The 24,902-nt window shown below is 39.4% G+C and overlaps 1 protein-coding gene across 1 annotated transcript; it reads left to right on the top strand.

Annotated features, from left to right (window-relative positions):
• Window positions 1-18,995: 18,995 nt before the first annotated feature.
• LOC105518897 (chromosome unknown open reading frame, human C2orf66) lies at window positions 18,996-24,902 on the top strand. The gene is made up of 3 exons (XM_011952065.1): window positions 18,996-20,051; window positions 21,644-21,842; window positions 23,912-24,902. Exons 1-2 carry the CDS (start codon window positions 19,878-19,880, stop codon window positions 21,821-21,823), a joined length of 354 nt encoding a protein of 117 aa, XP_011807455.1. The 5' UTR covers window positions 18,996-19,877; the 3' UTR covers window positions 21,824-21,842; window positions 23,912-24,902.

Here is a 24,902-nt window from a genome sequence, read left to right as displayed (position 1 = left end):
GACGTCTCCGTCCTGAACGGGTCTCCCGAGCCACTTGGTGGCTCAAAAGTGGGCCTCAGACCTGTGCAGGATTTTTGGGCCGAGGGAGGTAAAGAGGAGACAAGGGCACTTACCCCAGAGAGGCCATGAGAGTGAGGGAAGCGGGTCTCAGGTACTGGTCCGTCTGCGGTGTGGGAGCAGGAGGAGGTTCCTCAACCCCTAGAGGCCTGAGGAGGGGTCTCCTCCCGGGTTTCGGCACCAACTGATTTGTTTTTCTAAGACCAGCCGAGCGGGCACAAAAGAACCAGTGGGTAGTCAAGTGTAGAAGCAAAACTGCACATTTATTTTGGTCACCTAAGGTGTGGGGAAGAGGTCTGTCAGCCTCCGGCAAAGAAGGCCGGCAGAGTCCCCTGGTGGGGCTCTCCGACGGAATTCCTGCTGTCCTGACATCCCGACAGGAGTGGGGCTGTGAGAAGGCCGCGTGGCTCACTGGCCGAGAGCGGCTTTTCTAGGAGTGGGAGGGCAATAGGCGGGGCACGGGTGTGTCGGGGGGCGTTCTGCAGGTGCGACCAGGTAAATCTTGGTCCCTTTGGATTGACATCACCTGGCGCATGCCCAGTTGATCTGCACCTTCCCAGGCGCCGGCTGCATTTTCACGCGCGCGGGGAGAGCTGGTGGTAAAGAAGAACCCGGAAGTGCACCATCTTGCCTCCGTTCGTCCAAACAATGACTAACTCAAACAAAATTATATAAGTTCAAATTGACCTTTAAAAAATGCATCCAGAAATTCTCTTTTGACTATGTTTGGAGAAAGAATTAAGTTAGATGGACTTTCTAGTTGTGCCTAAGTCACTGTATATTGTATAAATGAAAGCTTCAGGTTTTGCAGAGCTACATGCCCATTTGAGTATTCATATTTGTAAATCATCCTTCGGGATGGAATAGTTCTGTGAGGTATGTTCATATTAACACATGCTCAACACAAGAGACAATCACCATGCTTTTTACATTTAATATTTTGCACGATTCTGATTAAGAAAGAACTTTAGAAAGTTTGGAGAGAAAAAAAACCTCAACTAGAATGATCTAGGGATTAGAGTAGAAGATTTGATTGAAATATTAAAGACCTCCTTACTCTGCAACTATGTAAGTTCAGTAAGAAGGTGCTTGAAGAAGAAACTTTATGATTCAGCCTCTCTCTTCATTTCCTGGCTTGCAGGAAATATAGCATTGTACATGGTAGGCAGTACAGAGATTGCTGCCTGAAGAAGATGGTGTACAGGGTTGGGGTGGAGGGGAGAAGAGGGAATTTATTTTCTGGAAAAGATTTTGACCTACTGGAGAAAAAAAGAATTTATGTTAAGAAAGGAAGTAGATTACCCTTTTTAGAAAAAGTTTGTCATATAGTTGCATTTTGGTTAGAAATGTGTGACATTTACTGTATTTTAAATTCTTTGTTCTAACAAGTTTTTTTCTCCCAGTGTTGTAGGGGTTTTTTTGTTGTTGTTCTGATTTGTTCTTTTTTTTTTTTTTTTTTTTTTTTTTGAGACAGAATCTCCCTCTGTCACCCAGGCTGGGGTGCAGTGGCACGATGATTGCTCACTACAGCCTTGACCTCCTGGGTTCAAGTGATCCAGCCTCCCGAGTAGCTGGACTTCTAAAATTTTTTGTAGAGAAAAGGTCCTCCTATGTTGCCCAGGCTCAATTGTTTTTTTTGTTTTTGAGACAGAGTCTCGCTCTGTTGCCCAAGCTGGAGTGCAGTGGTGTGATCTCTGCTCACTGCAACCTCTGCCTCCCGGGTTCAAGCGATTCTCCTGCCTCAGCCTCCTGAGTAGCTGGGACTACAGGTACCCGCCTCCATGCTGGCTAATTTGTTGTATTTTTAGTAGAGATGGGGTTTCACCGTGTTAACCAGGATGGTCTCGATCTCCTGAACTTGTGATCTGCCCACCTCGGTCTCCCAAAGTGCTGGGATTACAGGTGTGAGCTACTGCACCCAGCCTCAATTGTTTTATTGTGATAAAATACACATAACATAAAGTTTGTCATCTTAACTATTTTAAAGTATACAGTTCAGTGGTATTAAATTCACAGTGTTGTGCAGCACCACCACCATCCATCTGCCTAACTCTTTTTCTTTTTCTCTGAAAACTACAACTATCTCCATTAAACAAGAACTCCTCATTCCCCTCTCTCCTGATTGCCTGGCAGCTGTCATTCTCATTTCTATTTCTGTGATATTAAGGTAAAAACCTTTCATTACATTCATAAATTGCAAATCTATAGAATACCATAAAGATAAATGTGTTTTGGAAAATCATCTAAGACTTTTTTGATTGCAAACTCTTATTGTTAAAAAAGTTTAAATGTTCCCCCATAAACATACTACTACAATACTAATATGTAAATAAAAAATCTTAGAAGGTCGTGATGAAGATAATATATTTTTAAGTATTTTGCTAATTGTAATAGTGCCATGACCAACATCTGATATCTCAAGACACAAAAATATATTTAGGGCAATAGTGGATGTCGTTGATTTTTCAAATAATCTTGATAATTTTTAATGGGGAGGGGTGACATTACTAGATCTGATTAAATTATAATTTTTGATTCCTAATGAAGCTGGCAAAGGAGTAGAAGTGCCAGTGCTTATTATTTTATTTTGTTGGTTTGTGCTTCCATTACTGGTATTATATTCAACCTGTGGTTTCTTGGGAGGAGTGTTTTTAAGCTGTTTATTCATTTGTGGTAGTTATGCTGGTAGAACTAAATAACATAACAAATATTTAATAATATAATACATAAATCATATACTGCATCACATTATTCTTAAAGTGAACAAGCCCATGAACAAATTAGGGGCCCTGTCTTCCTGTATGCTGTAGAATTCTCACTGTTCTCTCAGGGTATTTCCCATGCACTGTGCACAGCCATCTGTGATAATGTCTGAATGTGTGAGAGCATTAGTGTCAATCCATTTATAAATTGTTGGTAACTTCATTTGTTAGATTAAAAACATGAAAGTGAATTATGTCTTCCTCCTACATCCCGATGTGTTGTCTTGCACACCACTTAGAATGTACACACCCTCCTTTGGAGAAACTTAGTTTAGGATATATCTTGTAACTCTTTGAGATTGTCTCCCCCTCCAGCAGCTTTACTGAGATACTATTGACAAGTAAAAAATATACAGTTTTAAGCTGTACAATATGATGTTTTGATGTATGTATACACCGTGAGATGATTACCACAATCAAGCTAATTAGCATATGCAAGGTAATATCCTTGTGTGTTACCTTGTGTGTGTGTGGTGAGAATATTTAAGATCTACTTTCTTAGCAAATTTCAAGTGTGCAATATAGTATTATTAACTATAGTCATTCTAACATGTGAGGTGTTATCTCATTGTGGTTTTGATTTGCATTTTCCTGATTATTAGTGATGCTGATCATTTTTTCATATACCTGTTGGCCATGTGTATGTCTTCTTTTTGAGAAATATCCATTGAAGTCCTTTACCTTTTTTTTATTTTTTTTTATTTTTTATTTTTTTTATTTATTATTTTTTTTTTAGAGACAGAGTCTCACTCTGTTGCCCAGGCTGGAGTTTTGTGGCTCACTACAACCTCTCCATCCCAGGTTCAAGTACTTCTTTTGCCTCAGCCTCCTGAGTAGCTGTGACTACAGGCACATGCCACCGTGCCTGGCTAATTTTTGTATTTTTAGTAGAGGCTTGGTTTCACTGTGTTAGCCAGGTTAGTTTTGAACTCCTGACCTCTGGTGATCCACTTGCCTCAGCCTCCCAAAGTGCTGGGATTACAGATGTGAGCCACTGCGCTCGACCCCTTTACCCATATTTTAATCAGGTTATTTTCTTGCTATTGAGTTGCTTGGATTCCTTGTATATTTTGGATATAACTCCTTATCAGGTCTATGAAAATACATTCTCCCATTCTGTAGGTTGTCTCTTCACTTTGTTGATTGTTTCTTTTGCATGCAGAAGTGAGGCTGCCTTTATATCTATGTATCGTGATACAAAGTGAAGTTTCTAATATCTGTATGTACTTACATTATCCTGAAAGCAAAAATGAGGTTTCCGGATCAGAACCTGGCTATTATTACTTAACGATAGCAAAGGGTATGGAGAACTAGTGTTACGAATCTCCATTGTGTTCTTTCTTTGTCTTGTTGCTGGACCTTACAGTTTTAAATTTTAAGAAGTTTATTGTTCCAGTGAGACTCTATAGTGCAGTCAGATATTTAAGTACCAAATACAACTAACTGAAAACCTTAATCAGAAATATATGCTATAATTCAACTTTGAAGAAAACAAAAAACAAATCAGAAGAAAACTAAAAGAGGTAAGCAGTTTCTTTTCATAAAATCTTCCAGACTGTATTTTGGGGTTTGTACACTTCCTTTTCATGTATACTTTGTCCATTCAGCAGATGGATTGAGCACCTGTCACAACAAAATCTGTGCCAGACACATTCACATTCAGCTTATCATTTCATTCTCAAAAAGAGAGAGAGAGAGAAAACCCTTACAAGGAGGATTATTATCCCCATACCATAAGAAAGGATGTAGGCTCAGAGAAATTAAGTAATTTGCCTATAGTAGAATTCAAGCCAGATTGTTTGTCTAAGAAAGGGTGTTCTTAAATGAAGACCTGAATATGTAATTATATTAGTTCACTTCCTACTCTCTGTCAAAATCTTTTCTGACCATACTAATTATTACTCTTAACTTGAAAAAAAAATTGTTTCTAATTATATATCCACAACCTTCCTTGTTACCCTTTAGATATTTCATCCAACTCTGTGACTTCAATGTTATATTCTTGGTGGATGATTCACCAAGTCAGACAGATTTGCTTCCTCAGTTCCATAGCTAAGTATCTGTGAGTCAATGGCAGTACATTTAGCCTGAGTCTGTGTCTTCATTGATAAATTGTAGCTAGTAATATCCATCTTACAAAATTTGGATGAAGATTAAATGAGATAATGTACCAGACCCATAGTAGGTTCTCAAGAATGATACGCGCGTTCTTTCCAGCCCTCTAAACTAGTCTTCACGGAACTAGACAAACTAAGTTTCAAATTACTGTTGAAATTTAACATAATAATTTCTTTCTTTGGTTTGGTTTTCTTGTTTTGTTTTGTTTTGTTTGAGACAGAGTATCACTTTGTCATACAGGCTGGAGTGCAGTGGCGCGATCTCGGCTCACTGCAGCCTCTACCTCCCAGGTTCAAGTGATCCTCCTGCCTCAGTCACCACCAAATAGCTGGAATTATGGGCATGCACCCAGACACCTGACTAATTTTTGTATTTTTTTGCAGAGATGGGATTTGGCCATGTTGCCCAAGCTGGTCTTGAACTCCTGAGCTCAAGCCATCCACCTGCCTCAGCCTCCCAAAGTGCTAGGATTACAGACATGAGACACTATGCTCAGCCCCTAGTAATTTCTTCCCTGCCCTAATCAGCAGCTCTTTTTAGTTTACAAATTTCTATTAAATCTTCTCAATTACACAAGTTTAAAGTCTATTTAACATTCATTTTGACAACTTCTTACTTGCCTACTACTTCTACATAGTTGTTAAGCCTTAAAGAGTCTAGCTCTTTAGGGTCACCCTTTCTGGCTCCCACCCTAGTTTAGACCATCACTACTATTATTCCAAATTTTATAGCAGCTTCATAAATGGTCTCCCTTCTTTGCTCACTCACTTCCCCTCTGTCCTGCATTTTATAATCCCATTAGTTTTTTGTTTTTTTTTTTAAGAAGTTTATTTAAACAACAACATGCTTGACTTGAAGGGAAAACTATCTAGGATTCTTTTTGTTTTAGGGTAATTCATCCTTACTTAAAGACAGATTGCCTACATGTAACAGCTACATACAAAAAAGTTATAAAATTGTCCTTGGTTTTACAGTGATAAATGAAAAACATTAAAATTCTCCAATTGAACAAGATATGCAAGGATTTTTTTGTTGTTGTTGTTAAAAGAGCAAAATAACTTACTGGAATATAAAGATAAGAGCTGAATGAGCATGCCACTAACAGAGAAAGGGGGTATTCACAGAATCAGTATTTTTCCCCATCCTGTCTCCACTTGATGTCAATCAAAACATACCATTGGTTGTTTAGTTGAAAAAAAAATGCAAAATGCTTGTGCACATATACCAGTTACTTTATGTACAATAAAGGAATAGGGAAGGGGGAAATGAAAGAACAGACAAAACTACACGGTAGTAGTCAGGATGTGATGGAACCAAATTGCAGTTTTCTAATTGAGAATGTAATCTTGGTCTTTAAAGAACAAAGTTCTGGAGTAAAGAAGCAGGTTCTGAGATTTCTCATGTATTTTTCCAGAGCCAGACTTACAGAATGCACTTTTGAAGGGGGAGTATAAATGTTTTCTATTTCTTCTATTTTGTTTAAAATAATTGGATAACATTTTACGTACCTAGAGTGCTCTCAGCATGCTAGGAATGAACTATCATTTTGAAAGTGGGGTACTATTTTTGTTTTTGTTCTTTGTTAATTTTTCCCCCCTTAGGATAAAAGCTCACTGGTTATGGTCGGGCGCAGTGGCTCATGCCTGTCATCCCAGCACTTTGGGAGGCCGAGGTGAGCGGATTTTGAGGTCAGGAGATTGAGACCATCCTGGCCAACATGGTGAAACCCCGTCTCTACTAAAAATACAAAAATTAACTGGGCGTGGTGGCACATGCCTGTAGTCCCAGCTACTCAGGAGGCTGAGGCAGGAGAATCGCTTGAACCCGGGAGCAGAGGTTGCAGTGAGCCGAGATCGTGCCACTGTACTCCAGCCTCGCAACAGAGCAAGACTCTGTATCAAAAAAAAAAAAAAAAGCTCACTGGTTCTATGGTTCTATTTCAGAGCTCACAACTGATGAATACCACTAAAAGAAAATCATTTCCCCAATTATGTCCCAAAATATCCAAAGAATTACCCATCTGAATTGTCCTTATTTTTTTTCTCTTCTCGAAAACTACTCCTTTTATCATACAAAATATGTACCTGGAAATTTAAGTTATATTTTAAGAATGGTATTTCTTTCAAATACTTATATAACTTTATTAATAAGCTAAAATATGGTTCACTACAAAATTATGTGACTCATGGATGGGGTCTTATCTAGTTTAATATTCTGATGTGGCCACTTTTCTCATCCCTTTTGTATCAAAAAGATATTCAATTGTAGCTTTACTTACGTAAAATCCCAGGTTCATAATAGATATTTCAATCCAAATCCATTTTGTATTGTGATCTGGATGACAGAAGAAGCTCAGCCTTCCTCAAAAGGGAATAAAAAATGCGAATCCAGGTTCTAGGTCTACTGCAGCTTAGTCTATTTAGTAGAACCTAAAGCAGTTGTGGTGAGTCACGAGTCTTTCTCCATGATTGGCCTGATGTCTCAACATCCCCTGTATTCTTTTCCTTTGGCTGCTGTAACAAATTACCAAAAATTGGATGGCTTAAAACAACAGAAATATATTTTCTAACAGTTCTGAAGGCCAGAAAGTCTGAATTCAGTACCTCTGAGCCAAAATCCAGGCATGGGCAGGGCCACGCCGCCACCTCTGGACACCATATGGAAGGACTTGTTGCCTTTCTCTTCCAGCTTCTGTTGGTTGCTGGCATTCCTTGGCCTGTGGCCACATCACGCCAGCCCTCAAAGCCAGCATTGTCAAATGTCTCTCTGCTCTGTGCTCACATTGCCTTCCCCAATGTGTGCCTGTGAAATCTCCCACTGCCTCTCTTAAATAAAGACAAGCGATCAAACTGATTGCTTTGAGGGCATACCCTGATAAATCTGGATAGTCTCTTCTCAAGAGCCTTAACTTAATCACATGTACAAAGACTTTTCTTCCAAATAAGGTAACATTTACAAGCATTAGGGCTTAATGTCTTTGGGGTGGGCATTTTCACCCTACCATATCTTCTAAGGCCTCATACTACTTTGGGCCATATAGATCTTAGGAGGCTCAAATCCTCAGAGAGAATTTAAGGTTTAAATCTGCACTGCCAGGTTTGCTGCAACCCAGGATCATCTCAGAATCCTTTCAAAGAATTCTTATTCATAAGTATGTCTTAACCCTAAACTCCTAAGAAAACACATCTAGATTTATACTAAGTAACACGCTAGGAACTCAGTCTTGAAAACTCAGTCTCTCTTATAACCTCCACTTCCAATGTATAAATTGAGAAGAGTATGGTCTATACATTGGGTTGTGAAAATTAACAATGATAAATGACAAAGCAGAGGCCCTGACACATAGTATGTATTCAATAAATATCATGCTTATTATCCTACATCAGAAGGGCAAGCCATCCATAAAGTTTGATAATAAGCCAGAAATTTAAATAATTAGTTAAAAGGAACAAAGGGAGAGGAGAGGAATCCCAAGGTGCCCTTCATGGATGACTAATGGGAGATATCTCCTATGACCCATGGGCCTTTAGGCTCCTGAATCGCTTCAGGGCAGGATGCACCAAATAGGGCCCGAAGTTTCCATATCCTTGGAGGGGATAAATAAATAAATAAATAAGAACTGCTTAGCTTCTGAAAGGATGGGAGAAAGCTGTACTAATAATAATTATTCTGGATGGTTCTAATGTCCTTTAACTCCTTTAGCAGGCCTATGTTGTGATCTGGGGACTACCATATTGAATATGGATTATTTCTTATTGACTGGGCTTCCCCATCTGAGTTATCTCAGGACTTGGACAAAACAGCTCTGCCCCACCCCCTCAAATCCAGAATAATTAAAATAGAAAAGTGTGTGTGGTCATGAATATGCCACAGTTTCCCCAGTCTCTATTGGTTTGTGTGCAAGAGATAGATCAAATATGAACTTACACTTTACTGATCTATTGACTATTTAAGTAAAATTGACAAATATTGGCCAACTACAATTATCTCTCCCCTCCTTATTAAAATACGACATTATGTAAATCTCTGGTGAATGATACAAAATAGAAATGTAACAAGGCTGAAATAACATAAGAATCTAAGTTCAAATTTTACCTACAGAATTTTTAATTCCATAAACATTTGTGATATAACTACACTGTGCCAGGCATTATACCAACCTCTGAAGACAAGACCAAGCTCTGAAGAATCAATAATAAAAAAGACATGGTGCCTCCTTCAAGAGAGCACCTTGCGTACCATGAACAAGTGGTAACAAATGCAGTCATCCTGATTGTCTTAGTTTGGGCTTCTCTAACAAAGTACCATTGACTGGGTGGCTTGTGAACAACAGACATTTATTTCTCACAGTTCTGGAGATTGGAAGTCTAAGATCAGGGTGCCAGCACAGATTGGGTTCCGGCAAAGCCATCTTCTGGATTGCAGACTGTCATCTTCTCCTTGTATCCTTATATGGCAGAAAAAGGGCAAGAGAGTTCTTTGAGGTCTTCTTTTTTCTTCTTCTTCTTCTTCTTTTTTTTTTTTTTTTGGTGGAGGGGATGGAGTCTCGCTCTGTCACCCAGGATACAGTGCAGTGGCACGATCTTGGCTCACTGCAAGCTCCGCCTCCCAGGTTCACGCCATTCTCCTGCCTCAGCCTCCTGAGTAGCTGGGACTACAGGTGCCCGCCACTACGCCCAGCTAATTTTTTGTATTTTTTAGTAGAAACGGGGTGTCACCATGTTAGCCAGGATAGTCTCGATCTCGTGACCTCATGATCCTCCCACCTCGGCCTCCCAAAGTGCTGGGATTACAGGCGTGAGCCACCATGCCTGGCCTGAGGTCTTTTTTAGAAGGGCACTAATCCCATTATCAGGGCTCTATGCTCATGAACCAATCACCTCCCAGAGGCTCCACCTCCTAATAGGATCACATCAAGGGGTAGGTTTTCAAGATATGAATTTGGTGTTGGAGGGACACAATCATTCGGTCAATTACATTAATTTCACCTGGCAAGAACTGTTGAAATGACTCAGTGGTTTCTTTTTCACAAAAGAAGTGATATTTGATCTGAGCTTTGAAGAACAGAGAGAAGTTATGAGGGCATACAAGGGTTGGAGAAGGTATTCCAGACAGCAGCAACAGCAATTTCAAAGGCACTCGGGCATAAGTGCAATGGTGGTCACTGGAGGTCAAGCAGCTGGAATGGTAGGACTGGGTCATATTAAGAGCCTTTACATCATAATCAAGAGTTTATTTTATGGGCATCCAGATACCATGAGAAGGGGATGTGATGCATGTGAGCTTTACCTCAGCAGTGAGACCTTGTCTGCCCTCAGGCTCTCTGCTACAAAAGCAGCCTGCCTGCCAAAGACCTGTTTGCAAAACTGTAAGCAATGATTCCGCCTTCTATATTTTAGGGAAAATATTTTACTCCTCTGATGACTTTGGAGATATCAGTAGGGGCTGATGAGAGAAGGGGTTGGGAACCTGGTTCTCAGTTCAGTTTATGTCTCAGTCGGTGTGTAAATCCGGATGTCTAGTTTTTCACTGTGTTTCTCCCAGCTGGCTTTCACTCAAGCATGATTATCATGATTTTTGTCCTCTGTTGACTCTACTCCTCCATCTTAGCTGTAGGAGAAATGGCTTGTACTTAGGGCAGGATTTAAAGGGATGTGCTGGGTGGCTGTCTCTTACTGGCCCAAATTGTGGCATTTGTGCTCTGGAAAGGCTGGTGGCTGTGAGGAAGACAGACCAGGCGCAGGAGACAGGGAGGCTGTTGCCCAAGTCCCAGAAATTGATCATGAACACCTGATGGAAGCAGCAGCTGTGAGGTCAGCCTGGATTTGAGAGCCAGTGCTCTCCAGGAAGCATGGCAACCCCACTTGGCCTGGGGCCTCCTTTCTCTACAGGCTCAGGCTTCTAGAATTGCCTCACACGCTGGAGGAAGCATGGCCAGCCTACTTGGCACAGGGCCTCCTTCCTCCGTGGTCTCAGGTGTTGCAGGAAGTCAGGGACCCTGAATGGAGGGACTGGCTGGAGCCACGGCAAAGAAACATAAATTGTGAACATTTCGTGGACATTTACCAGTTCCCAAATAATACTTTCATAATTTCTTACACCTGTCTTATGTTAATCTCTTCATCCTGTTATCTTCGTAAGCTGAGGATGTACATCACCTCAGGACCACTGTGATAATTGTGTTAACTGTACAAATTGATTGTAAAACATGTGTTTCAACAATATGAAATCAGTGTACCTTGGAAAAGAACAGAATAACAACGATTTTAGGGAACAAGGGAAGACAACCATAAGATCTGACTGCCTGTGGGGTCAGGCAAAAAGAGCCATATTTTTCTTTTTGCAGAGAGCCTATAAATGGACGTGCAAGTAGGGAAGATATAGCTAAATTATCTTCCTAGCAAGGATTAATACTCTGGGAAAGGAATGCATTCCTGAGGGGAGGTCTATAAATGGCTGCTCTGGGAGTGTCTGTCTTATGCGGTTGGCATAAGGACTGAAATATGCCCTGGTCTCCTGCAGTACCCTCAGGCTTACTAGGGTGGGGAAAAACCCCACCCTGGTAAATTTGAAGTCAGACCAGTTCTCTGCTCTCCAACCCTGTTTTCTGTTGTTTAAGATGTTTATCAAGACAATATGTGCACCGCTGAACATAGACCCTTGTCAGTAATTCTGCTTTTCCCCTTGCCTTGTGATCTTTGCTGGACCCTTATCAGGAGTTTCTGATTTCACCCTTGTCCTGTTTCCTCAGAAGCATGTGATCTTTGTTCTCCTTTTTGCCCTTTGAAGCATGTGATCTTTGTGACTTACTCCCTGTTCTTGCACCCCCTCACCTTTTGAAATCCTTAATAAAACTTGATGGCTTTAAGGCTCAGGCGGGTATCATGGTCCTACCAATACATGATGTCCACCCGTGGCGGCCCAACTGTAAAATTCCTTTCTTTGTACTCTTTCTCTTTATTTCTCAGCCAGCCAACACTTATGGAAAATAGAAGAAACCTATGTTGAAATATTGGGGGCAGGTTCCCCCAATACTCAGGCTTTTGGAATTGGCTCACACTTTGGCCTTATTAGGTAAAAACAGCTGTAACATATTTTAAACAGAGGAATATCTTTTATCCTTTTTAATATACCCCTCTAACTTTTTTTTCCAACTTTTATTTTAGATTCAAGGGTTACATATGCTGGTTTGTTACCTGGGTATATTGCATGATGCAGAGGTTTGGGATATGAATGATCCCATCACTGAGGTACTAAGCATAGTACCCGGCAATTAGTTTTTCAACCCCTGCCTTCCTCCCTCTCTCCTTCCCTCTAATAGTCCCCAGTTTCTATTACTGCCATCTTTACTTTGCCATTATTTAAAAAGCAAAACTGATGATAGCAAAGAATTTAACAGATTTCTCCATAGTGAATAAATACAGAATTCTGAGGGTCAACTTTATACTTACACTTAGTATAGATACTGCTGAAAAGGACAAATGGTTCACCCTACTGTAGAGGTTTTTGAGAATGTCATGTGTGTTTTTAACCAACCTTGTTTGACTCTCAGCCCCTATACCAATGGGGGAGGAGGGAAATTCAACTTCAATAGTTTCTGTGCCATCCCTCACCTCCTCTGGGTCTCATAGAATCTGGAAGATTTTTGTGCCCCCAGAATATGAGAGGTGAGCCCCTACTCTCCTGTCCATCATAGTCAGTATGTCTCCCTTGACCCACAGTTCTTTGCTTCTGTTCTGTGTATCACAAGAGATTTATTTCTTCCTCCTCCTCTTTATTCCACCTTCAAACCGAAATCTGTCTGCTGCCACACACACAAAAAGCAGTTATTGCTATGAGCAGAAAGCTGCCTGGCCTGCTCTATTAATCATATGAGCAACCTTTCCCTTATTTTTGAAGTCCTCATCATCACTGAGGAGGCACTCTATAAATAATAATTTTCCTATTCACTTAGGCCAAGGGGAAGAAAAAAGAGATTAAATTTTTATGTCCCTGTTCATGACACACTAATAAGCTGTATCAGCTCTGGTTTTTTTTTTCTTCTTAATAGAGACAAGAAGGGTTTGAAAAGGTTATATAGTCCAATAAATGGTTTAAAGATTCCTCCCTACCTTCTTTATTTAGTATGCTTTCCCCACAATTACCCTGTGTTTGCATTTATATTATACTTCAATTTGTAATTCAATCAACACATATTTGTTGGATTTCTTTCATGTGTGTGGTTCTGTGCTGAGTACTCTATTTTCTTTACAAATTCCATTTGAGAAATGCTAGCAAAGAATTTCATTCAAATGCCTCTGGGTGCAGAAGCACCTTTTTGGCTGCTACCACACCCTTTTGTCCCAACTGCTACTTTTACAAATGCACTACTTAATGAAGAGGCTAAATGAGATGATTTGGACCAGAAACTAATGATTTGAGAACCTAAAATATTGTGGGGTATTTTTTTTTTTATCTCTCTCTCTCGATTGAACCTATTAACCAAATAATTATAAAATATCTACTTAGAGCTGTGTTGATACATTTTGAAGGAAATGTCATAATCAGCGTTATCAATGGTACCTTCCGCTCTTTAAAAAAGAAATTTAAAATTAAGAAAGTGGCCAGGCATGGTGGCTCATGCCTGAAATCCCAGAACGTTGGGAGGCTCAGGCAGGAGAATGACTTGAGGCCAGGAGTTTGAGACCAGCCTGGGCAACATAGTGAGACATGGTTCTACAAAAAAAGAAAAAAAACAAAAAAGAGAGCCAGCCATGGTGTTGTGTGCCTCTAGTCCTAGCTACTCAGGAGGCTAGGGTGGAAGGATCACTTGAGCCTAGGAGGATGCAGTGAGCTATGATTGTACCACTATTCTCCAGCCTGGGTGACAGAGTATGACCCTGTCTCTTAAAAAAGAAACACAGAAACTAATTTTTTTAACTTAAACATATAGTTCTATGTTCTATCAGGGAAACTCCAGTGTTAAGGAACAAGACTATAGTATGTATGTTACCTTTGGTTCATTGGTTCCTTTGAGAAACTATCAATATTTCTTAAAAATGTAAGAAGCTCTTAAAAGAACAAATGAGCTATGTTTTTATACAAATGGAACTATCAATTATTTGTAGATAAATGGCTATGAAAATCTGTTCTAATTTATTCAGGCAGTGTTTCCTGTTTTAAAAATGCTTGCATATTGGGCTAAACATTCGGCACTGGGAATATGAGGGTGGGCACTGTCTAAGGAGTTTGTAGTGTCATGACTTTTTGCTATAATATCAGTAACAATTTTTTTTTATTTGTTTTTGATTATACTATAAGTTCTGGGGTACGTGTGCAGAACATGCAGGTTTGTTACAAAGCATACAGTGCCATGGTGGTTTGCTGCACTCATCAACCTGTCATCTACATTAGGTATTTCTCCTAGTACTATCCTTCCCCCAGCTCCTCAACCCCCGATAGGCCCTGGTGTGTGACGTTCTCCTCCCTGTGTCCATGTGTTCTCATTGTTCAATTCCCACTTATGAGTGAGAACATGCAGTGTCTGGTTTTCTGTTCCTGTGTTAATTTGCTGAGAACGATGATTTCCAGTTTCATCCATGTCCCTGCAAATCCATGTCTTTTTTCATGGCTGCATAGTATTCCATGATGTATATGTGCCACATTTTCTTTATCCAGTCTATCATTGATGGGCATTTGGGTTGGTTCCAAGTCTTTGCTGTTGTGAACAGTGCCACAATAAACATATGTGTGCATGTGTTTATAGTAGAATGATTTATAATCCTTTGGGTATATACCCAGTAATGGGATTGCTGGATCAAATGGTATTTCTAGTTCTAGATCCTTGTGGAATCACCACACTGTCTGCCACAATGGTTGAACTAATTCACACTCTCACCAACAGTGTAAAAGCATTCCTATTTCTCCACATCCTCTTCAGCATATGCTGTTTCCTGACTTTTTAATGATCGCCATTCTAACTGGGGTGAGATGGTATCTCATTGTGGTTTTGATTTGCATTTCTCTAGTGACCAGTGATGATGAGCTTTTTTTCATGTTTGTTGGCTGCATAAATGTCTTCTTTTGAGAAGTGTCTGTTCATATCCTTCGCCACTTTTTGATGGGGTTGTTTGCTTTTTTCTTCTAAATTTGTTTAAGTTCTTTGTAGATTCTGGCTATTAGCCCATTTGTCAGATGGATAGATTGCAAAAATTTTCTCCCATTCTGTAGGTTGCCTGTTCACTCTGATGATAGTTTCTTTTCCTGTGCAGAAGCTCTTTAGTTTAATTAGATCCCATTTGCCAATTTTGGCTTTTGTTGCCATTGCTTTTGGTGTTTTAGTCCTGAAGTCTTTGCCCATGCCTGTGTCCTGAATGGTATTGCCTAGATTTTCTTCTAGAGGTTTTATGGTTTTAGGTCTTATGTTTAAGTCTTTAATCCATCTTGAGTTAATTTTTGTATAAGGTGTAAGGAAAGGATCCAGTTTCAGCTTTCTGCATTTGGATAGTCAGTTTTCCCAACACCATTTATTAAATAGGGAGTCCTTTCCCCATTGCTTGTTTTTGTCAGGTTGGTCAAAGATCAGATGGTTGTAGATGTGTGCTGTTATTTCTGAGGCCTCTGTTCTGTTCCATTGTTCTATATATTTGCTTTGGTACCAGTACCATGCTGTTTTGGTTAATGTAGCATTGTAGTATAGTTTGAAGTCAGGTAGCATGATGCCTTCAGCTTTGTTCTTTGTTTTTTGTTTGTTTGTTTGTTTCCTTCTTCTTTTTTGCTGTATTTTTGGCTATGTGGGCTCTTTTTTTTGTTCCATATGAAATTTACAGTAGTTGTTTCCAGTTCTGTGAAGAAAGTCAATGGCAGCTTGATGGGAATAGCATTGACTCTATAAATTACTTTGGGAAGTATGGCCATTTTCACGATATTGATTCTTCCTATCCATGAGCATGGAATGTTTTTCCATTTGTTTGCATCATCTCTTATTTCCTTGAGCAATGGTTGGCAGTTCTCCATGAAGAGGTCCTTCACATCCCTTATAAGTTGTATTCCAAAGTATTTTATTCTCTTTCTAGCAGTTGTGAATGGGAGTTCACTCATGATTTGGCTCTCTGTTTGTCTGTTATAGGTGTGTAGGAATGCTTGTGATTTTTGCACATTGATTTTGTATCCTGAGACTTTGCTGAAGTTGCTTATCAGCTTAAGGAGATTTGGGGCTAAGACGTTGGGGTTTTCTAAATATACAATCATGTCATCTGCAAACAGTGACAATTAGACTTCCTCTTTTCCTAATTGAGTACCCTTTATTTCTTTTTCTTGCCTGATTGCCCTGGCCAGAACTTCCAATACTGTGTTGAGTAGGAGTGGTGAGAGAGGGCATCCTTGTCTTGTGCCAGTTTTCAAAGGGAATGCTTTCAGTTTTTGCTCATTCAGTATGTTATTGACTGTGGGTTTGTCATAAATAGCTCTTATTATTTTGAGATACATTCCATCAATACCTAGTTTATTGAGAGTTTTTAGCATGACGGGCTGTTGAATTTTGTCGAAGGCCTTTTCTGCATCTATTGAGACAAATCATGTTGTGGTTTTTGTCATTGGTTCTGTTTATGTGATGGATTACATTTATTGATTTGCATATGTTGAACCTCAGTAAAAATTCAATGTTTCAATATTATTAGATACTTCAACTTTAAAGTCCTAGGGTTTTAAAGGGAGTGATGTAATAAAATTCTGGGGTGTTCATTTACTCACCTAATCACTGACATTTAAACAAACAAGCCTCTCACATTTTAACAACTACAACACCTTTCCTTGGCTCTACTTCTCACTCTAGTAACTACCTTCTTTCTTTTCATAGCTGCGTTTCCAAGAGCTTGCTATACTCACTCTTTTTGCTCTCTATCCACTCCTTTCTAATCTAACTTTCTACCAAAACAGTTCAAATGCTCCATAGACCCATTTTATCCAGCGTGTCCCTTCTTGAAACACTTTCTTCTCTTGCTTCCATACTTTACTGATTTTCTGTCAACTCCAGGATCTCTTTTGTAGATTCCTGTATGTTGCTGTTACATGTTAAAATTTCTCAAAGCTCAAGTTTGTGGCCCCCTTTTTTCCTCATATTCTAACCTTTACTGACATAATCTCATTCACTTCTATACCAACAACTCCTAAATTTACATTTCCTTCCCAGATTTCTCCTTTGAACTCCAGAGTATTGCATACTCTTCATCCCCACGAGGAAATCTCAAAGCCTCCTCTAACTCAACACATTTCAAATGGAATGATGATCTTCACTCCTCCATGCCTGGGTTTGATATCTTGGTGAATGGCACTGTAACCCACTCACCTGCATAACACACAGACCTAGCAATTGGTTTTGAAACTCCCATCTCCTTAGCCCCGCACCCCATAGTACCCAGTACATTAACAATCCCTTATAAATCTCTCTCAGATCTACCTATAATCTCTGCATCTGTGCTAACACCATCCTAATCCAAGTTAACATCTTTTCCTGCCTGGACTACTGTGTAACCACCTAACTGGCTTTGTGCAGCCCTCTTTTCTAGCTCAGTCTGTCCTTCCCACTGCAACCAGAATAAATGCAAGTATTATCAAGCTGCTTAGATGCCTAAAACCCTTTTAATTAGTAAGCATTACTTGTAGCTGAAAGATCATAATCTGACTGCCTCTCCGGCCCCATCTTGCATCAGGCTCCTCGCTTGCTTCCTCTATGCCTGGTATAATTTCAGTACCTTTAATGTGTCCCATTCCTAGAACAGCTGTTCACCTTGTTTGACACGCTTCTCCCTCTGTCCTCCTCAGGTTGCCTAGGCAACTCTTATTCAACTGACTGGATGTAAGGTCATTTCCTCACAGAAGCCTTCCCTGGCCCTCAGACTAAGTCAAATTTCCTTTTTCTGTACTTTCATAGCACTCGCTATTTCATAAAAACGATTCTTCACTTATATGTACACATTTGGTTGTATAATGATTTGATTAATATTTATCTTGCCTACTACTCTATTTAATGAGGGCAAGGACTGTATTTATTATTCTTACCGTTTCATCCTCAAAGCCTATTACAGTGCCTGGCACACAGTAGGCACTTTCTAAAAGTCTGCTGACTGGGCCGGGCGCGGGGGCTCAAGCCTGTAATCCCAGCACTTTGGGAGGCCGAGACGGGTGGATCATGAGGTCAGGAGATTGAGACCATCCTGGCTAACACGGTGAAACCCCGTCTCTACTAAAAAATACAAAAAAGGGCCGGGCGCGGGGGCTCAAGCCTGTAATCCCAGCACTTTGGGAGGCCGAGACGGGTGGATCACGAGGTCAGGAGATCGAGACCATCCTGGTTTACAGGGTGAAACCCCGTCTCTACTAAAAAATACAAAAAACTAGCCGGGCGATTTGGCAGGTGCCTGTAGTCCCAGCTACTTGGGAGGCTGAGGCAGGAGAATGGCGGGAACCCGGGAGGCGGAGCTTGCAGTGAGCTGAGATCCGGCCACTGCACTCCAGCCTGGGCAGCAGAGCGAGACTCCGCCTCGAAAAAATAAATAAATAAATAAATAAATAAATAAATAAATAAAAGTCTGCTGACTGAATAAACAGAGGAAATGCACAAATGAAGGGCGGAGGTCATAGTAACTTGCCCAGGGTCAAGATGGCAAGGCTGAGACTATAGTTTCCAGTCCAAATCACCAACCTTCTGAACAAATATCTTGTCCTAAATTTTGTTCTAAATCATTGGAACCAAAGCAACGTCACAACTCAAGTCCAATTTCTCGGCCTACCGTTTTCTACAGATGGCATTTATTCAGCAATGGAATGTTGTAAGTATAGTAATTTTTCTTTTTTCCATGAAACATGTGTTATCTTCTTGCTCTATTTTGAAGGGATATTATGATAAACGATGCCACTATTTAAAACTTGTAAAGCTTCTTGAAATTCTCAGAAAAAGTACAAGATATAGGTCAAAAAGAGTAATTTTGTCTCTCACAAAAGAATTTTCTGTTCAAAAAATGCTGTTAACTTGAAAAAGGGGTATCTCCTAAAGAACATTCTAATAGGTGGGATAATGATCATCATATTTCTAGCTGCTATGTATATCCCTTCCCTTAAAAGTAAAAAAGGAGAAAATCACTTTGCTGTGTGGAAGCGCTTTGTGTGTTTTATAAAATCCCCATAAAATATTTAGTGGTTCAAGGAGCGGCTGCCACATTTCTAACGCAAATAGCTTATCCCTGAAAAAGCTTGAGGATCTGACTCTCAAGAGTCTTTGTGCTCTGGATGAATAAGAAATCATTATTTTTGAACTTCCCTGCTCACGTCAGTGACTTCCACCTGCACCCAATCCATTGGTTATAAGTACCCATGAATCGCCTTGCCAATTACAGGCAGGATTACCTAGGAGGACCAGGCAAAACCAAACTCCTGGTAAGCTTTATTAGCCTTTTCTAATAAAGCCTGTGTCTCAGTTTCCATTTCACACCTTGGAGTGGAAGACAATCTCTACTCACACTGTTGTAGTATGTGTCTGTCTGTCTCAGATGTGTGTGTAAGGTGTATTTCTCAGCTCAGGGTATCTGAAGTAATTTCTTTTTTTTTTTTTTTTAAGACTGCTGTCTTAAGGCTTAAAAGTAATTTAAGGTTTTGTTTTTTGTTATTATTTTAAGAATTGCAGTTTCTTTGGTGACAACAAAGTACTTTTTATTCAAAGATGAAAGAGGCATACTCAGACTTTCCATGTTATGTTCATACTTGTTTTGCTTATCACTGTATAACATTCTCATCATGATGGGCTACTTTAAGCTAAACAGTTGGATTTTGGGGTCCTCATTTAGAAGTCAATCTGGAAAAAATATGGCTGTAAAACTTAGAGGAACAAGTATGCTATTTCTCCTTCCTTGTCTGCCTTTACAGATGTTTTCTCTTTCTCTCTCTCTTCCCTGACTCTCTCTCTCAATGATCATTGACAGCTCCCCCATCCCCACTTTCACTCAGCTTCACTCCACCATGACCAGAGCATCTCTCCTGCTACTATGTGTTGCCCTGGTGCTGCTTTGGCATGTGAATGGAGCCACACTAAGAAACAAAGACAAATGGAAGCCACTCAGCAACCCCAGAAACAGAGATCTGGTAAGAACACACCTGGGGCCTGGGTTTCAGGATAGAACTAATGCCTCTTTGGATTTATGCACACAGCATTCTGTTTTCCAGAGCATAGTGGAAAGGGGGCTACCAAGGGTTGAGAAGATTCTCCAACAGGATTGGACCAGAGTTTTACTACCCTAGTTGTTGGCAACCTATTGTTTCTCTGGCCAGTTTACATTTGTTTCTGTAAAGAGAAACAAATTTATATTTAGAAACAATCTTATACACACAGAGTGAATTTCATTTGTAACTGATCTTATATACACATTGACTTTGTAGCCTTGACTTCTAATACATATACAAAACCAAGAGTGTAACAGGGAATTGCTCATGCATAGCTTAGATTGAACTGATGATAAAACAAATTATCATGTAACTAGCAATTGCCAAGCTCAACGGCAAAAATTGAAGGTTGGTCCTGCATGGGTATCAATTTGCTGGGTGTATTTTCAACATATTCTACAAAATAGAATTCAAAAAATCAGTAAACATTCTTTTTAAAAAATATGCCAAATACAATAAACATGTTGACATGACTATTTTGAAATATGGTTTTTCTAAAGTGAATGATGTGAAATATAAAAACATAGGATTAAAATAAACTGAGATAAAAGACCAGCAGGATTTGTTTTCTGGTCACAGCTGCTGACCAAAACAGGATCTGGTCCAGACAGGATAAAATGAAAACACTGGGTGAAACCAGCAGACGGCGACAAAAGTGGTCCTGACCTGCTCTCATTGCTCATTAGGATATGCTACTCCCCTTAGTGCCATGACAGTTTACAAATATCATGGCAATGACCTGGAAGCTACCACTCCTTTCCATGGCAATGACCCAAAAGTTACCACCTCTTTCCTAGAAAGCTCTAAATAACCCCCTTCTATTTGCATTAACCCATCCCTTAATTTGCATATATTCAAAAATGGATAAAAACACAGTTGCTAAGAACCTATATGTTGTCAACTCTGGGTGCACTACCTGTGAGTTAGCCTTGTTCTGGCAGGAGCAGTACATTTCAATAAAAGATTGTTACCACAGTCAGCCTGCCCTTAAATTCTTTTCTGGGCAAAGCCAAGAACCCTCCTGGGCTAAGCCCCAGTTTTGGAGTTTGCCTGTCCTGCATCAAAGCAAGTAGCACTTTGCACATCTCCTGTGTTCATTTCCTAATGGAAATCTGAAAAGAAACTATTGAAGAAGGCAGTGACAGAGATCTCATCTTAAGGAAGAGGAGATACTGAGCTGCTTATTATGGAGTTCATTTTCATCTTTGACCTTAGTACTCAGATAGTTCACAATGAATCTTTTGACTGTGGTGCTGTTCCATAGTCTTCCTTCAATTTTCACAAAAAATGGTGAATTACTTTGGTTAGGGTTGAGATATCAGAAAGAAGGTACAGGGGAGGGGAGGAAAAGTATTTGAAGCATGTACTTGTATTTCTGGATTTTGATTTCCAACCTCTTGCCTCTTAGATTAGCCTTAAAGTCAATTCAGGGGAAAAATAGAGGGAAAAAAAATCACCTTTATTTTTGGTGTTTCATTTATATCTGGCATTGACCATTTTCTTTCTCTCTTTAGTTTTTCAGAAGCCTTCAGGCATATTTTAAGGGCAGAGGTCTTGATCTTGGAACATTTCCAAATCCTTTCCCCATGAATGAGAATCCTAGACCTCTCTCTTTCCAATCAGAACTTACTGCTTCTGCATCTGCAGATTATGAAGAGCAGAAAAACTCCTTTCACAATTATCTCAAAGGCTGAAAGTTTCTTCTGAGCTCAGGTAAAAGTTGGCCCTTTATTCGCAGGATCTGTCTAAACATACAAGTCAGCCATAAAGTAGATATTTTGAAAGTATTTATTTGAAAAAATAATTTTATTTCCTCATAGGAATAAGTGCTCAGTTCTGCTTATACTCCTCACTACTAAGTATTTGGATTTGGTTCAGGTATTTTACAGTCTTGTTTTAAAAAGAAATGACAGTTTTTATTTTTTAAGCATAGTTATCCAGGCAGAGACATATTAAAATAATAGAATTATCTCTCTTAATAGGATTATTAAATTAATAACATGGCCACACTCTTACCTGTATCTTTTTCCAGACCAAGTGATATAGCTAAGTTATGTGGAAAATCTACATAAAGACATATGTCAAATTGAGTTGTTGGATTAGATGGGAATTAAAAATTAAAAGAATGGTTCTTTGGGGGATAAAGTATTATGCATATATTTGAACTTGAACTTCCTCACCTATAGAAAGAAAAGGTTGACTATTAGTAAGGATGGCATTTTTCTCATAGAAAAAAACTTAAAAATTTATTAAGATTTGAATTTCATTACTTTTGTTGTTGTTGTTGAGGTGGAGCCTCAGTCTGTCACCCAGGCTGGAGTGCAATGGTGCGATCTTGGCTCACTGTAACCTCCACCTCCCAGGTTCAAAGGATTCTCCTGCCTCAGCCTCCTGAGCAGCTGGGATTACAGGTGCTCGCCACCATGCCCAGATAAATTTTGTATTTTTTTTTAGTAGAGACGGGCTTTCACCATTTTGTCCAGGCTGATCTCGAACTCCTGACCTCGTGATCCACCCACCTCAGCCTCCCAAAGTGCTGTAATTACAGGCATGAGCCAGCAAGCCCAGCGAATTTCGTTACTCTTATTACTTTAGCATTCCTATCAAACCAACACCTACCATTTAAAAAGAACAAGTATGATTGGCCAGGCGCGGTGGCTCACGCCTGTAATCCCAGCACTTTGGGAGGCCAAGGCGGAAGGATCACGGGGTTAGGAAATGGAGACCATCCTGGCTAACATAGTGAAACTCTGTCTGTACTAAAAACACAAAAAATTAGCCGGGCGTGGTGGTGGGCACCTGTAGTCTAAAAACACAAAAAATTAGCCAGGCGTGGTGGTGGGCACCTGTAGTCCCAGCTGCTCAGGAAGCTGTGGCAGGAGAATGGCGTGAACCAGGAGGCGGAGTTTGCAGTGAGTGGATATGGTGCCACTGCACTCCAGCCTGGGCAACAGAGCGAGACTCCATCTCAAAAAAAAGAATAAGTATGGTGAATTCCAAGCAAATACATTATGATTTCAATCCATTAGCTTTTTGTTTAGCTGAATGATAAAAGGAATGGAATCATAATTAAAATCTTTTCCCATTCTACCACAAGTGTAATTTTGAAATTCTGAGGAAGCATGTCTTTCTTGTGCTTCATGGTATTTGTGAAAGGGTTTTCATTATTAGTTCTTTTAAATGTGATGATTAAAAAATAATGATTGCTATTCTAAAAAGAATGTGTAACTTACCATGTAGAATATGCCCTTGGATATTGTTCTAAAATGAGAAAATAAAATAGAAGAAACAGTAAGATGTTAATGAAGTTTTCTCTTGACTATTTTTTACACTTAGGCCTTAGGGTATCAGAGAATAGTTATTAATAGCATACTACCTCTTTTAGTAAAAGGCAGATAAATTGCTTGTAAGCCTCAGTTTGTTCATCTGTAAATTGCAGATACTAGTTTCTACCTTACAGAAAGTATCATAGAAAATATCAAATAAATACTTTCATGTGAGCATGGAATGAGGTAATATTTAAGGGCAGGAAACTGATAAAGCATGCAGTTGGTGGTATCCTAAAAGAACAGGAATTATTCACCTTTATGAAAAAACAAAACAAAACACAAAGCTTCTGATTTGGAGTATATTTCATAATTATGAGCTCTATGCTCCTTACATCTCTGGTGAGAAAATGAAGAAGAAAAGAGTTTTCATTCAAATATGTTGATTTGGGGGTGTTGGTTTGACTGTGTAGTCTTCAGTTTCTATTTAATTGTAACATTGTCTTGTTCTTTCAGGTATCTGGCTATTGTAAAACTACTGATGAAGCCTCTCGTTAGAAAAATTCAACCACTGTCATAGCTAAACTTTCATGGAGTTTCTTTCCCCCTCACTTTTATTTTTCAGTTTGTAATGATTTTATTCCATGTTTCCATATTTACATATAAATCACTGGAACTATGATTTCTATGCATATTTATGGAGTGTTTTTCCTGTACAACCATAAATATTGATGTAGAGCAGTGCATGTATTTGTAGGAGTTACAAAAACATCACAAACTGAAAAAAGATTATAATCTAAATTAGATGTTTCTTTAAGCTTGTTTTTAAAACTTGTCTTTTATTATCTTTTATCAACCAATTTTTTTTTAAAGGGACATGCTCACTTTTAGTATAGTAAAATTCATTATATGTGATAGAGGGTTGGGTTTAAAATTTGTCTTCCTTTCCTAAAAAGAAGATGCAATCCCATGTTCAGCATACACTACTAAAAGACCTCACAGTTTTAGTTTCATAAGAAATGAGGGCAAATGATAAACAGCCACAATTAAGTTAAAATGGAAGCAAACAACCACAACAAACATGGGATTCTAGAAGTTGTCAATACCTCTGAAGATGCTCTTTGCCAGAATATTCAGAGGTGGACATTGTGCCACATCAAATATTCTAGCAATGCCCCAGCCCTTGCTCTCATACACAACCTCCTCAGGAAGGAAAAGTAGAAACAGGTGATTTCCTCTCTTTCCAACCAGCCCCTGCCCTCCTTACTCTAGCTCATGCTGAGTTATTCTGATTCCCATATTCACATTTGGAATAGTTGCTTTTCCTGTATCTTTATAGATAGCTGCATCATCTTCTCTATGATTCCTGCAAAAGGAATGTTGCACTAAAATGCAACATTGTCCTAACATTAGTCTGTGCATTTCAAAATAGTTTACTGTGGCTTTTTTTTTTTTGGTGGATTATTGATATTGTATATGAAGAATAAAATATTTGTGCCAGAACAGA

Source organism: Colobus angolensis, unplaced genomic scaffold (assembly GCF_000951035.1).
Source record: "Colobus angolensis palliatus isolate OR3802 unplaced genomic scaffold, Cang.pa_1.0 Scaffold330, whole genome shotgun sequence".
Lineage (NCBI taxonomy): Eukaryota > Metazoa > Chordata > Mammalia > Primates > Cercopithecidae > Colobus > Colobus angolensis.
Note: the sequence above shows the minus strand (reverse complement) of the source record. Positions and strands in the feature narration are given on the sequence as shown.

Coding starts and splice junctions, on each gene's coding strand:
- LOC105518897 (XM_011952065.1), top strand. CDS start 19,878: ATGATCATTGACAGCTCCCCCATCCCCACTTTCACTCAGCTTCACTCC. Junction 20,052..21,643: donor ACCCCAGAAACAGAGATCTG/GTAAGAACACAC, acceptor TTCTCTCTTTAG/TTTTTCAGAAGCCTTCAGGC.